Source organism: Camelus bactrianus, chromosome 1 (assembly GCF_048773025.1).
Source record: "Camelus bactrianus isolate YW-2024 breed Bactrian camel chromosome 1, ASM4877302v1, whole genome shotgun sequence".
NCBI classification, from domain to species: domain Eukaryota; kingdom Metazoa; phylum Chordata; class Mammalia; order Artiodactyla; family Camelidae; genus Camelus; species Camelus bactrianus.
In genome coordinates, this window is record NC_133539.1 from 103,050,622 (window position 1) to 103,065,976 (window position 15,355).

The 15,355-nt window shown below is 41.2% G+C and overlaps 1 protein-coding gene across 1 annotated transcript in view; it reads left to right on the forward strand.

The window, feature by feature from the left end:
- Nucleotides 1–3,083: 3,083 nt before the first annotated feature.
- The window catches only part of PCOLCE2 (procollagen C-endopeptidase enhancer 2), a 65,009-nt gene continuing 52,737 nt past the window's right edge, over nucleotides 3,084–15,355 (forward strand). Inside the window, exons 1-2 of the mRNA XM_010952307.3 lie at nucleotides 3,084–3,521; nucleotides 4,486–4,594. Coding sequence (XP_010950609.2) covers nucleotides 3,421–3,521; nucleotides 4,486–4,594 — 210 coding nt within the window. The 5' untranslated portion in view covers nucleotides 3,084–3,420. The remainder of the gene's footprint in view (nucleotides 3,522–4,485; nucleotides 4,595–15,355) is intronic.

The window sequence follows — 15,355 nt, forward strand, 5'->3', positions numbered from 1 at the left end:
GGCATTCATCATACTTAGGCCTGCCATTATTTTCTGAGTAGCCTTTTAATATTTGGGGAAATTTCTATAGCAGGTGGCCCTTATCCTCTACGAAGAGTTGAGTTCCTAGCCTCACAGCCGAAACAGGCATATGAAATAAACATTACCACATGCGCTCGCATAAGACTGATTCAGAGCCCCACCTAAGGAAAGAGGGTCTGGGGTGTTCCTCAGGTGCCTTTCAAAACAATTGGAGGTTGTCCATATCTGAGATTAATTGTATTGGGAAAGGCCACTTAAAACTAACTTAAAACAGTTCCAGATCTTCATAGCAGATATTGAAAAATTGCTTACGGTTTTAGCTTCAAAAAATGAAACTGAAAAATTTTGAATCAAATTTATTTTATATTTAATAAAATTTCCTTTAGATTTGAGGCTATCTGCCAATTCTCATACTTAACAAAGAACGAATCAAATGTGGGGTTTTTTCGCATAATTTTCCCTCCAAAATGCATTTGACCAAAATACATTGTTCCCTTCACTTTCGACCTTTACAACATTCTAAGGCAGAAGAATACTTTTGAAAAAACAGCACAGGGATTCTTCATTTTTCCCATGGGGCTTTCTTTAATATTTTTTGCATTAAAAATCATTCTTCTTTGAAGGGACTTTCGGTCAGTGACCTTTAGCTTTTTTCTTTCAGTTGTTCACTGGAGTAATTCATCCAGGTCCTCATTTGCCAAAAACAGCCCATCAATTCCTCACTTCTTTCAGCAACACTTACATCCACCGTATGAAATTCTGGATCTTTTAGGAGATCATACTGCATCATGGATTAAATGTGCATTGTATTTCCACTGCATTTTCAGACGTTTGTAAGGTTGATGACTTGACCAGGGACTAACCAACAAAGATGTTGACATACTGGGCCCAGCTAGGTGTAATATTCTGCAGCAAAGTATATTTTACTGGGGTCTAATTTTATTAAGTGCTCAGTTCACCGGTGAATATTTTCAAATTTCCATGACTATGGACTGTGACTCTCTGAACTTGGTTAACTGCAGATTCTGGATAATAGATACTCTGGACAACAAAGATCATTTCACTAACTACCCTGCTTTTTTTTTGAGGATGCATGCACAGGGCTTTTGTCCTCTCCACCTCTTCCCTTTCCAAGTGCCTGGAGTTCTGTGGCGCCCTACCATTATGCCAACTCTGCATCACCAAAGTCCAGAAATTGGTCTCACAGAAATGGACCTTACATGAATGTTCAGAATCCACTTGGAATCTGTCTCAATTTTAACACATTAAGCTTCTCAGGGCATTTAAAGATTGTAATTTTGGTCAGAACTGTAGTTCTAAGTTAATATGTATTTCTAAAAGAGCAAATAGTAAGGTCTTAGTAAACTTTTAAAGTCCCATGGTAACATTAGTGTCTTTCTGCATGTCTCAACAACAACAGGACCATCAATGTTGGAACCCCAACTTCTTAGTGAGGATACAAACACAGTCATCAGTCTATAAATTAAGAAAAGAATTGTTGCACATTTATATTCAAATGGTTTTCTGTCCACTTATCCTGTTGAATACTTTATTTTTTAATTTTAAATTCTGAAAACTTAGCTTAGTCCTAAGAATGAAGTATTTTCTGGCTATGATGACTTCAGATCATTACCAGAAAGTGAATTGAGCAATATTTTCACTTGATAATTTAAGGCTATGACTTTTTAATAAAATATCATCTAAAACACTTATGCTATTGGATAGCATATTCTTGAAATGTGTGCAAAGTAAACAATCATTTATTTTCCTCTTTGCTGTTTTCAGACAATTTTTATTGGATTGAGCGTAGGCTTCAGGATATAATGCAGTTTGCCAAATTCTGTAATTCTTTTTATTTTTTATTTTTAAATGTCATACAGGGTGTGGTGCTTTTAGAAATTTTTTTAAAAGTTGTAGTTCTTTGTGTTTTTTTCCTTCATTTTTTCAAAAATAGTAAGAAAATCTAAACCCTACAGGCAAATTCTGGTTCCTACTATTGACTCCTGGATTCCCTCCCTCTTAAAAGTAAGATCACTCCTGTATGTAGTTTTTGTTTATTTCCTTGCTGGGAGTATTTATGTTCTTAACATTACAAGCTCATTATTAGGAATGAAGTCTTGATAAGTACTATTTTAATGCTATATATATATTTATATTTATATGTATTTTATAAATATATATATATTTGCTTAGGATGGTGAAAATAATTTGAGAGGGACAACAAATGAGGCAGCTATATCCCTCTTGTGGTGATGTGATCATTGAAAATCTTGAGGAATCCATTCTGTTCCTGTATTTCTTCTATTAATCCCTGGTTATTGGGAAATACTTACCAAGATAAATACTTGATTTTATGTTAGTTAAAATTAATTACTAATTAAATAAGGGAAAGCCTTGATTCCATAAGGCTGCAATTGCTCTTAGAAAAACAAATTCTCTCTAAATCTCAGTATTAATACTACATAAAAAGACATTGCTGGAAAAGATCTTTTAAGAACAGAGACGCCAGGAAAGAAACACTTGGGATGGGGAAATCTGATGATTTGGATTTTGTCTTCGTTATTTGACACAGTATGACAATTCACTCACAAATAGCATGGCTGAAGACTCATTTCTAAAAACCCCGCGCCGCTCAGAAACTCTCTCTATTCTCACACATCAGCGAAAACAGAAAAGAATCTACTGAGGCTGTGTGTGTGTGTTTAAAGTAAGAGAATAAGAGTTAAAATATGATAGAATCTCCCTTCTACTTTCCTTGGATCTGGCTGTTTGAAGGAGACTCCCTAGGTTTTCCAGCAACCAGCAAAAGCTAATACTTTCTATTTAAAAGCAACTAAGGAAAAACACTTCCCCAAAGCAAATTAAGGCAACCTCCTGCCTCCAGCGCCCCCACCCCACCCCCCCCACCCCCCCCCCCATCATCTGTAGAGCATGGAGCCAGGTCCCATTTGGGTACCACTCGGCAGGGGGTTCGCTTTCATCCCTCTCCCCACCGCCCCTGCCGGCGGGATGTGACTAGGGTTGCGGGTCCCGGGGTGCCAGGGAGGAGCCGCCCGCCCTCCCCAGGAGAGGAGGCGGCTCCCGCCTGGGAGCCGCCCCCTCTCGTCGCCGGAGAACAAACGGGATATTCAGCAGTGGCCTGTGGCTGCCAGAGCAACTCCTCGGGGGAAATTGAGCGGCGAGGCAGACTGCACCGTAATCGCCTAGAAAAGCGCCCGGGCCCCGCTTGCCGCGCACACCGGGTACCTGGGCTGCCCCGCGGCGGTGCGCGCGCGAGAGAGCGGGAGAGGGCGAGCCGGGGTGCAGGCGCGCCGGGCGTGAGCCTGGGCGCTGCGGAGCGCGCGTGCTCCGGGCTGCGCGCCGGGGGCCGGGGGCGAGCCCCGAGCGTCTCCACCCGCCATGAGGGGCGCGGGCGCCTGGGCCCCGCTCTGCCTGCTGCTGGCCGCCGCCGTCCAGCCCTCGCGGCCGCAGCCGCAGCCGCAGCCGCAGCCCCAGGAGAGGTAACGCATCCCCCTCCATCGCTCCCTCCCTTCCTCCCTTTCCCTCGCCGGCTGCTTTTGCTTTACTCAGTCCGCTTCGGGGCGCCGGGGAACCCACGAGCGACCGGGACCTCAAGACGGCGCCTGTCCGCGGGGCTCCCTTTTGCGCCGCTGGCTCCGCCGGCCCGCCACCACGTGGTGGAGCCTTAACCTGCCCTGCGTCTCCTCTCCCCGAAGGTTTATGCAGGCGAGGGAAGCACTGGGGCTCAAATATGTGAACTTTGGTTTACTTCTGTTTTCCTCCCTGGAGAGGCTTTGCTCAGAAACGTAAGCCTAGGGAAAAACTCGAGTCGCGCGGGCGCCCGGGCGCCCGGGGAGCCACCGTCGGAAAGTTAACTCTTTGCCCACCTCCGAGCTGCCGGATGGCCCCAGAACCTGGGCTGGGGGACCCACTCGATGGCCGACTTTGGTATCTCCTCTTCCACCCCCATCACTGTCAACCTCCATTTTCAATGCGAGGCTCTGCCAGTGGCCAACGATTTTAAGAAAAGGGGAAAATTAAGCATCTCTTCAACTCTAGAACATTAAAACTTTTTTTTTGTATTAGCCAATTAATTGTCTATCTTTAAAACCATGGACCCCACAGAGCCTAGCTCTCACCTTCTCTCTTACAACCCCTCACCTCCCACCCCCACCCTCAGTTAAATTTTCCGTTTACCATTTGCTTGTAAGTTGCATACCACTACCTGGAGGACTTGATTGCATATGGATGGATGAATGGATGAATGGTTGGTTAAATGGATAGACGGATCTTGTGTTATTATGCTGGAGACAGATGGCAGCTGGGCTGAATATTTCATCAGGCTATAATTTAAATATTCTAAGAGCCAGCAAGTATTTAAAATCCCTTATATTATTGCAGGCACTTAATAATCAATATTAACTTTATCCAGATTAAATTTCCTTTCCTCTTTTATTTTCCCAGACCTGTTTTCACATGTGGCGGCATTTTTACTGGAGAGTCTGGATTTATTGGCAGCGAAGGTTTTCCTGGAGTGTACCCTCCAAATAGCAAATGTACTTGGAAAATCACAGTAAGCATTTTTAAAAAGGGTATTCTCCTAGAAGTGAATATTGGAAACAGTGGAAGGCTGCTGCTTTTTCCCTCTGGTGTCAGAATTCGGGTTGGGGGCAAATGTCTGAAATAGTGAAATGTTGAGTTTACCTCAACTATTTGGGAGGTTTTTAATAGAACTAATGGTGTCCTGCATTAGCGATTAGAAAGGGCTCAAGATAATGCTTGGAGGGATAAATTCTTAAAGCAGATGTGTTTCTGAAAACCTAGTGTGACTCAGTTGAGTTTCATGGATTCAGAATAAAGCTATTTTCAGGCAAAGGCCTGCCCTGAAAGACTTAGAAGCTATTTGCTGCCTGTGCCTTGCATATATGTCTCCCAGTGGGAGATAGAAGATCAAAGGTAATGATCACCTCTGACTACTTTATATCCATTAGGGGGAAAAAGTGGGAAAAGAAAAAGAAAAAATATACCACTTAGTGTCCCTGACTTAAAACCACCACCAAAAGCAATCTAAGAATAGAAAATAATAACTTAGGGGAGAAAAGTCTAAATATCAAACAGAAACGAATAAAATAGCCATGCTGGTTAGTAATGGCATGGATTATGTGGAGTCAAGATAAGAAGTCAGATTTAGAGACAGCCAGCTTTAAAAAAAAAAAGATCTGGAGTAAGTCAGCTAGACTGAGTTTGCTTTCCACTTAGCATTGTAGCAACTGTTATCTTCTTCATTTCTTTATTGTTGGGAAGTTGGTGATTGAACACACTGGTTCCCTGAAAGCTTCATCCAGATTGTGCCACCCATGAATTAATGATTTGTAAAAGTAGGTGCCTCTTATTGGGCACTTACTGTGTGCCAGGTACTGTCTCAAGTAGTTAACAAGCATGATTTCACTGAATCTTTGAAATCACTGTTAGAAAGTAGTAGTATTATCCCCATTTTATAGATGAAGAAGCTGAGGCCCAGAACAATGATATAAATTGGACTTGATCAAACATTTGGTAAGTCCCAGCTTTCTGTCAAGTGAAACCTATTTTACCAATGAGGCCTTCCCACCAGGAAAGTCATCTGACAGCCAGAGAGGAGGGGTTTCCCTCCTTGATGTAAAACCTGGCTCCTAGAGGCATTGATGGTCTCCTAGAAAATAATCAGCTGTCTGATGAATTGATATATCACATTGCATAGTATTTCGTTATGATATTGTAACACGTGGGGCCAGGAGAAGATGGGTCATAAAAAATAGCTTTGAAATCTTGGTATTAGCATAAATGTGAAATCAGGCTCTGAAATATACATGTAACTTGTTTTTCATATTATAGTTGTGTTTCCATTGTAATGAAATGGCTATAAAAACGATCCGAGGAAATTCACGACTGAGAGCCATCATGTGCCTAACAAGTGGAAATTCATGGTTAGCCAAGTGTTTTGGGTATTGTGGGCGTTGTTAGTGTGGAAACAAACTTTGATAAGAGGGAGGGTGTCCAGTGAAAGTTTTCCTTGAGAGAAGAAAGGTGTGCCCTGGGAGAGTCCTGACTACCCCATTCTTATGTGGGGGGGGGGGGGGAGGGAAATGTAATGATGCTTCCGTATAAATACAATGGAAAGGTGAGGCCAGTGGGCACTCATTCCATCACTCATAAGTTGGGCGACCAGGATTTATCTTCCTTAAAACTCAGGACTTTTTTGCTTTTTTTTTTTTTTTAACTTTATTTTCTTTAATGGAGGTACTAGGGATTGAATCCAGGACGTCGTGCATGCTAAGCATGAGCTCTACCAGTGAGCTATACCTCCCTTCCCAGATCTCAGGATTGTTGTGAAGATAAAGTGAGATAGTACATATTACAGCCTTTAGCTGAACGCCTGGAATATAATAAGTGCTCACTAAACATTAGCTACCACTGTTAACCATTGTTGCTGGTATTGACTTGTCTTTCCTTCTGACCTGCAAGCAATATGGCAGCTCACTGCCGCCTCCTTACATCGGCTAAACTGGGCTCGGCATCAACTTAAAGTGACTCAGACTTTCATGGAACAATCAATTATGTCATGTATATCTAGGAAAACTTACTTCTGTGCTTGGGTTCTCCTGTGCTCTCACTGGAGAGGTTCTGTGTGAGTTGGGACTAGGTGGGCTCCTAGTGACAGAGATCCAGAGTAACAATGGCTCAGACAGAAGCTTGGTTCTCTCTCCAGTGAAGGAATCTGGAGGTAGGCAACCCAAGGTTGGTGTGGCATCTTCAGACCACTAGGCACTCACTATCCACTCAGATGTGTGCACAAGTTCCAGCCATCAGGTTCATGTTCTAGCCAACAAACAGGAAGACAAGAAGGGCATAAATCCTCCCTTTAAGGACATTGTACAGAATTACATGCATCTCGATGTTGGTTTCATTGGCTGGTTGTTAGTTACATGGCCACTTCTAGCTACAAAGAAGCCCTGAAGTGAAGGTTTCATGTCCGCAATCCTTGTGCTCCGCTAAAATTCAGAAGTCTCCTTTTGAATAAAAGTCTTCTATCAACTGTGGAAAGAAGGGAAAACAAGCAGACGACAAGCAGTCTCTGTGACATATTTATTTGTGGTTTGCCCAGGATGCCTGACCTCATGCTCAAAAGTTGAGTAACAGATGCCAGCCTTTTTTGAAAAATATGTATTTTTAGAAAGCATAGGCAATGCAGAAGAAAGGACTGCATAATTTGCTTTTCTAGTGAGAAGCTTTATGGTTCTCACTCTTAGCCGGTTAAGTTGATTCTATTTCAAGGGGCTGCCTCTTTTATGTTTGCATATGAGTAGCTCCCAAGAACTTCCAGAGGAGCCCAGCACATTCTCCTGGTTATAATTGTAGCCTCAGCAGAATGTTCACAAAGGCCCTGGGTGCTCTCAAGGTCTCAGTTTGACAATATAGTCATTCCTTTGTATTTTACAAGGAATAACACTGAATCGCTGGTAAAAATCTACCCAGTTCTTCATGGTTTGTTAGTAGCAGAAGGGAGCTCCCCAGCTCCTGGAGACCCTCTGGTTGATAAAAGGAGGAAAACTGGTAGAGTTAAAGCTTGTAGAAGCTTGTAGCCTTAAGATCTGTTATTCATTCAACACACATGCACTGGGTGTTGGGTGCTATTGGAGTTATGGTGAACAAGGCAGCCAAGCTCTTTGCTCTCATGCAGCTAGCGTTCTAGTTTGGAGGGACAGGCAATTAATGTTTAAACAAGTGAGTAATCAAGGAAATATCAAGTAGTGATAAATGATTTCTGAAAATAAAAATCAATGCCACTTTGTATCCATTACGATAGCTACTATAAAAAACAACAACCCAGAAAATAACACCTGTTGACAAAGATGTGGAATAATTAGAACCCTCGTGCATTGCTGGAAAGAGTGTAAAATGGTGCAGCTGCTGCAGAAAACAGTATGACACTTTCTCAAGAAATTAAACATAGAATTTCCATATTACCCAGAAATTCGACTTCTGGATATATACTCAAAAGAAGTGAAAGCTGGGATTTGATCAGATTTTTGTGTGTCCACATTCATGGCAGCATTATTCACAATAGCCAAAAGGTGGAAGCAACCCAAGTGTCTATCCACAGATGAATGGACAAACAAAATGTGATATACCAAAAGAAAAAGAGAGGGAAATGTAGTATACAAAGGAACATTATTCAGCTTTAAAAAGTAAGGAAATTCTGACACATTCTACAACATGGATGAACCTTGAAGACGTTATGCCAAATGAAATAAGCCAGTCCACAGAAGGACAAATATTGTCTGATTCTACCAACATGGGGCACCTAGAGTAGTCAAAATCAGAGAGACAGAAAGTAGAATGGTAGTTTCTAGAGGCTGGTGAGGGTAGAGGAATGGGAATTAGTATGAAATGGACACAGTTTCCGTTGGGAAATATGAGAATGTTCTGGAGATGGATTGTGGCGATGGTTGCACAACAATGTGAATGTACTTAATGACACTGAATTGTACACTTAAAAATGGCAAAAGTGGGAAATTTTATGTATATTTTATCACAATAAAGTATTTTAAAAATAAAACACAGAGGTGGGATATTATATAATAATAGTATCATTCCCTTACACAAAATATTCAGAAAAGGCAAATCTATAGAGACAAGGTAGATTAGTGGTTGTGGGGCAGGGGCTAGGTATGGGGATTAACAAGTTCATGGTCACTAGGGATCTTGAGAGGATGGAAATGGTCTAAAACTGACCTATGGTGCTGGTTGTACAACTTGGTATACTCACTAGAAATCATCCAGTTGTGCGCTTACAATGGGAGAGTTTTATAATATGTTAAATATATCTTAAGAAATTTGTAAAAAAAAAAAAAATACCCTGAAACCATAACATAGCAGTGGATAGAAGTAGCTGTGGATGAGGTGGTCAGGAAAGGCCACTCTGAGGAGGTGACATTTAAGCTGAGGCCTGAATGACAAGGAGTCAGCCAAGTGAAAGTCTGGGGAAGAGCATTTTAGGCAGTGGGACCAGAAAGTGCAAAGGCCCTGAAGTGTAAAGAAGTTTGATTGTATGAAGAGCAGCCAGGAGGTCAGTGTGGCTGGAACAGCATAAGCAAGTGGGGGGACGGGAGGAGAAGTGGAAAAAAGATGAGCAGCGTCCTGTGGGCCACAGAGAAGAGTTTGAATTTTATTTTGAGTAGGAAGCCACTGGAGAATCTTAAGCAAAGGAGTGAGATTACCTGATTTTAAAAGATCATCCCGGCTGCCTTGTGGAAGATGAATTGTGGGGAATTAAGAGTGGAAGCAGGGAGGCCTATTGGGAAGCTCCGTGGTACCCAGGGGTGAGAAGATGGTAGGATGGACAAGGGGGTAACAAAGGAGATGAAGAAATGTGGACTCTTCTGCCTAAAGCAGTTTACTTAGGAGTTCTGAATGCAGCTCGGGTGTCATGGCACCAGGCGAGAGGCCGGATGCACTGGGCTCTGGACTTTCTTGACAGCTGCTCCAGGCAGGGCTGTGCCCTGCTGTGGCCTCATCCAACGCAGTCTCTTAAAGGCTTTCCTGAAGCCTGTGGATCCTGTCCATTTTCCAGCTCCCGCCATCAGTAAACCAAGAATAGCATTCCCACTGGTAATTCATTATCATAGAGGCCCCTCTAGATGGAAGAGTTTCAGAGTAGCCCTCAAACTCAAGTTCCTATACCTAGAAACACCCTGCCTCTCACTGCTCATCCGCCTCGCAGTCCGTTCTTCTGGGCTGGAGATGTGTCCCAGCAAGGTGGCTTTCATCACCAAATTGTCTTCATCGAACTGTGTCTATCTCGTGGGAGGGACTGGGGAGAGTCCGATGTTAACATCAGTTCAGTGCTAGAAAGGAGAAGGCTAGTTGTTACCACCAAACTTTCCAGCCCTTCGTAGGAGACTTTCTGATAGAGAACGGACATCGAGATTTAAATTTGGATGTGTCCTTAAATTACAGTACTTTAACATTTTCATTGCTATTTCTTGGACAGCTGCACTGTCTAAACACACTATCAACGTTGGCTATTTAAATTTAAACTGATCAAAATTAAGTTGAAAATTAAAAATCCAGTTCTTCAGTCTCACTGGCCATATGCCAAGTGCTCAGTGTCCACATGTAGATAGTGGCCACCATATCGGATATATATATATATAATATCCATATAATATATTATAATGTAATATGAATATTTCCATTCTCGCAAGAAGTTCCTTCGGACAGTGCTGTTCTAGAAAAATCATGAGGTTAATCTCGCTCATGTAAAGGCCTGTTGAGGACGCAGGTGCTCCACGCTGCTTATGTGTACTCCTGCTTTGCAAACGGGGAAGCTCACGCTTGTTCTGCGTGGAGTTGAAGCTGTGACTGGAACTCGAGCCTGTCGACTCAGCTTTATCTTTGCAGCCACTGACTCTTGGTGACCTCAGCTGGTCTTAGGTCTTACTAGTTAATTTTGCTGAGTGTGCTCAAAAATGTATGAGTTCAGGTCAGAGAATTTGAGGGTCAAGAAATTGTTAAGTATTTTGTAATCAGTGTTGCAGTTGAGGGTTTCTTAGTTTCCTGTAAGAGCTGATTTTCGGGACTGTCACCTAAGGGGCATCAGGATAAACTGCTTAGTCTGCCTACGCTGGGGGTGGGCAGGAGTTAAGTCTAATTTGACAGCTACTGGATGTATTATTCTTTGGAAAATGGTGGCTGGTCTTCTAAGCAGGCTTGGAAGGACAACATGATGGGGTTGAGGCAAAAGTCACCCTAACTGAAGGATGAGAACTAGGAACTCTCCTGTGTCAAGCCAGGCAACAGGAAATGAAACTTATTGCAAACTTGGCAAGTCACCAGTACTTCTATTCCTTGAGCTTTTCATCCATAACTTGTTCATTTTATAATTCCATAGTAGAATTAGAGATTCACATTGATGATTTGACACAATTTAAAAAGAAAAAGAGGCATCAGTAGCAAAATAATACCTTGTGAAAGCAACGCCGTCAGAGTCTGACTTGGGCTGCCTAGGGTACGGCCAGCTAAGTGGAACCAGCTGAACTTCTGTTTATAGCAGCTATGCAAATTAGAGGAAACTTGAAGCCTAGAACTTTCTGGGAACTCTCCTCGAATAGGTATGTAGGAATTGTTATTTTAAATTGGTTCCTGAAGTTAAAACTAAATATTGCCTCTGAATTGCTGTTATTATCGAACAGGACCAGCCATTGGTGTGCAGATGTCAGTGAGGAGGATTTTGTTCTTAGACTTAAAGCCTGAGCATAATTTACAGAACAGTCTCTACAAATGGGATAATTCATGTGTGTGGTCCTGTTGTTATAAATCATCATCGAAATTACAAGGTGTTTATTTATTATTTATATTGCTGCTTTATTTTCAAAAAAGGTTTCAAGGTAGTGAAATTAGAGAGCAGATCAGTTATTATTTTCGGCAGAAATCTGGTTTGGGAAAATCCAGCAAACGTTTGAGCAGTTTAAAATGTGGTATCAAAGTTTCCTTTAACTTTGAAGTATTAATGTGGGAAGATCAGAAAGTCACAGACCCAGGCCAGAAGTGGGAGCATGATTATAGCAATCCCATTTAAGCTGAGAGTTTGTGGTAAATTTTTCCTTATTTAACTAATTCATGCAAAAGGAGAAAAGCATAACTTGTCATATGTAGACGATCTTCAGTTCTCCAGGTTATTCACGTACTGTCACTTTGATAACTACTCACTGTTTTCTAATCAGCTGGAATTAAATATACCAGTTATTATATAGTTGCAGATCCAGAATAATAACATGGTTTTCAGCATCCCTTCAAAAATATAGTTATCATTCTGTCTCATGTACATCCAATTCTGTGATGTCAGCGGATACATGTTCGGATGTCCTTTTCGCAAATGGGGAAGCTGAGGCCTAAAGAACTTGTATGCTGCCTGATACCATCATCCCTGCAAATGGAGTGAAAAGATTGGGTGACAGAAATGCACCATCATGCACCTATCTTTTTTTTTTTTTTTTTACTTTTCTTTAGTGGGGGTAATTAGGTTTATTTATTTATTTACTTATTTTTTATAAACAGAGGTACTGGGGATTGAACCCAGAATCTTGTGCATGCTGGGCAGGCACTCTACCACTGAGCTATACCCTTTCCCCTTATGCACCTATTTAGCAAATAAATATTCACTCAGTGCTTATTGAGCATCTGCTGTATACCAAGCATTGGTTTGAGCCCTGAGGGTAAAAAGGGGCAAGGCACAGTTTCTGTCCTTAGGGAGCTTATAATCTGCTAGGGAGTAGTTAGACCAGAAAATCAGTAGCAATTATGTTGTATAAATAATTATGCTGCTCACTGTTAAGTAGTTTTAAGTATTGATAATGTGGAATAAGGCTTATTGACATTTTAAAAATTATCGAAGGTCTTAGATTATTAAATGAAAATAGTGATTACCTCATGTGGTGTAAAAGATGGTATGACCCATTTTATATCTGTGCTACTCTAAGACTTAACAGATTGTTACTGGGTCCTTCATTTAACAGCACAGGGCTGTTTTACAACACACACCTTGATATTTCCAAATACACCTAATAGACAATTATGTAAAGGCATTCCTATACAATTGCCTTGGGGGTGAGTTTGTTGCTAATGTATGTTAAAGTCGTCATACTGAATCCATCCACCAAAAGCCTGATTAAATGTAAATGGCGTTCACATTTAAAGAAATGATACATTAAAAAGGTGATTGGGATTTATGTCTTCCCAATAACCTTCAAATGGCTTCATGAAAAGGAAAGTCAGTGGTGGTGGGGCATGGGGTTGTGTGAAAATTGAAGCTTATAGTGATGCTCCAGTAAGGTTAGTGCTAGGTATGTAATTTGAGAAAACAAATAGTGAATTTAGACGGGAAGTCAACATTTAAATCACTTAATTATACCAAAGAGTATGGCCAAGTGTTCTAAAACTACTGTATTATTTGCCTGGCATTAACACAGCAGGATAGATAGGGGAATGGAATTTTGGCCTTACACACATAATTCCTGGCTTTAAGCTACACATAGGATTTAAAATTATATGGAGACTTAAATTCCTTAACTATGGGTTTTTAAGGTGTACATACACATTTGTTGGACTAGGCTTCGTTATTTCAGCTGCCTGAATAGTAATTTAACCCAATACCTGACTTCATATTATTTACATCTGATTCCTTAGTAAAGATGAGTGTAATTAACAGAGAATGTCTACATACCCACGCTTGAGGACTGTGTAAATGGGAAAAGAACACTATAGCTGTTTTTTATTTGTTTTTTAGTGAAGGGAGTCTAATTCAGAAACTGATTCTTATGATACTTAAACTGTCCCAACTAGGTTTCAACTGATAAGATACTGAAAGAATTAAAACATTTTCCTTGCTGCCTTAAATCCTTGTGGGAAGCAGGGAGAATATAAATCCTAAATAAATAAGCAAGTAGGTGACGTTTTCCCACTGGGGCCTCACTTAAATTTTTCTAAATTTGTTTAGTTTCCTGTTTGCTTTTAAGGGCCTCTGTTGTTTGTTTTTGTTTTGTTTTTCTTTGCTCTCTCACATGGAAATCGACTATGTTTTTATTGATTGAAAACTTGATGTTTTATTAATGTACTTACTTGTACTGCTTGTGTTTTTAGTGCTGGGCTAAGGCACCCTTAGAAAGGGCTTAATGACTAGAGAAGAAAATGAGAAACCATGAAAATGAAGCCTTCATTGCGTGTTTCTTTTTTTCCTGAACGAGATCTCTTTAGTAATACACTAATGACAAAAAAAGTCATTTTTTCCTGAAACATTGCTATAATAATAGAGCGCAAAGATAACATATTTAAAACCCCTCTATTAAAAAGCAGTGTAATGAGAAAGCATTTGACAGAAGTAGAACACCCAGAAATGATTGGGAAGAATTTGTTTTCAAAAAGACTGGTGGAATTATTTTCACATTCCTTTCGCATCTCCAGAGTTTAATTTATGATGTGAAATTATGGGCAGATTTGATTGTTCCATAAATTTGCAAATTCCTACAAGGCATCAGGTATTGACAGAAAAAAACAAAAGCAAAAACAACAGAGCATGTTCTCATGTGTTGGCTGCTATATGCTGGAGACCAGAGAAGCATTTAGAGGGCTCTTAATTCTAAGACTCTCTCTCTTTTTTTTAAACTTTCGCATGGTCCTGCTTTTAGGTTTTGGAAAATGTTCCCGGGGATGGCTGCTCGCCCTTGTTCCTTGCACAGTCAAGTTTAATCTCTGTGTAACCTCTGTGGCTCGTTGATCTTTGATGCTATGAAAAATGCAACCATGACCTTCAGCTTACACACCTGCACCTTATAATTTAGCAACTTTTTATCAACAGTGGCAATGGTGGTTCTGGGGTACTCTTGAATTTCTTACTCTTGGAACTTGGGAGAATAGAAATGTTTTCTTCAGATATATTATTTGTTAGATTGTAAGAGTCAATGTGGCAAGTCTCTGGAAAACCAACATAAATACCTAAAAATAAATGGAACACCCACAGAGACGTGGGGAGTTGCAGTCAAAGCTGTGCAAGCCCCGCCACTAAATATCACCTCTCTTTCACCACCTCCCCCTCAAGACGCTCCTGAGCACAACATATAATAAAACAGTGTTTCCCAAAGTGTGGAGGAAGGGACTTTTTAGTCACAAATGGGCTATTCTATGGACCAGGCTGATTTCAAGAAACACAGGGAAGCCCGGTGGAGATTTGTGGCACTGCTTACTGCTCCTGGGAATGAATGAATGGGGTCTGAGACGAGTCTAACACACACTTTGTAAAAGCTCTGGGCTACGACCGACCTTCTGTGAAGAAATCATAATTCATTAAAACTATTTTAAGGTACCTACCAGAGATCAGGTGTTGGGTTGAACACAGAGACAGCAATGATTGGAAAACCACGTCCCAGAACAGGGCTTGGCGAGGTAGGGAGGCTTTGAGTCAGGGAGATGTCCTGGAAATGCCTAATAGCACAGGGTGAGAGGGTTCATGGTGGAGGGCCGTATACGTGTGGCATTACTCAGTGACTAGAAGAATGGACATTGGCAAGTTGTACTGAAATACAAGCCATTGTACTGAGCCGTTTACTAGGTATGTGATGCAGTTTCCAGAACTTTCCGAAGGTGGTTGTCACAGCCAGACCTGCCTCGTAAGGGTATGGTGAAGACTGATGAAAGGCCCTTGGCACACTGCTTGATGCAAGCAAGGACTCAATAAATGTTTTTTTTTTTTTTTCAACCTCTCTTCCAGGGCTGTAATAAGGCATAAAAGTGTGGTGTT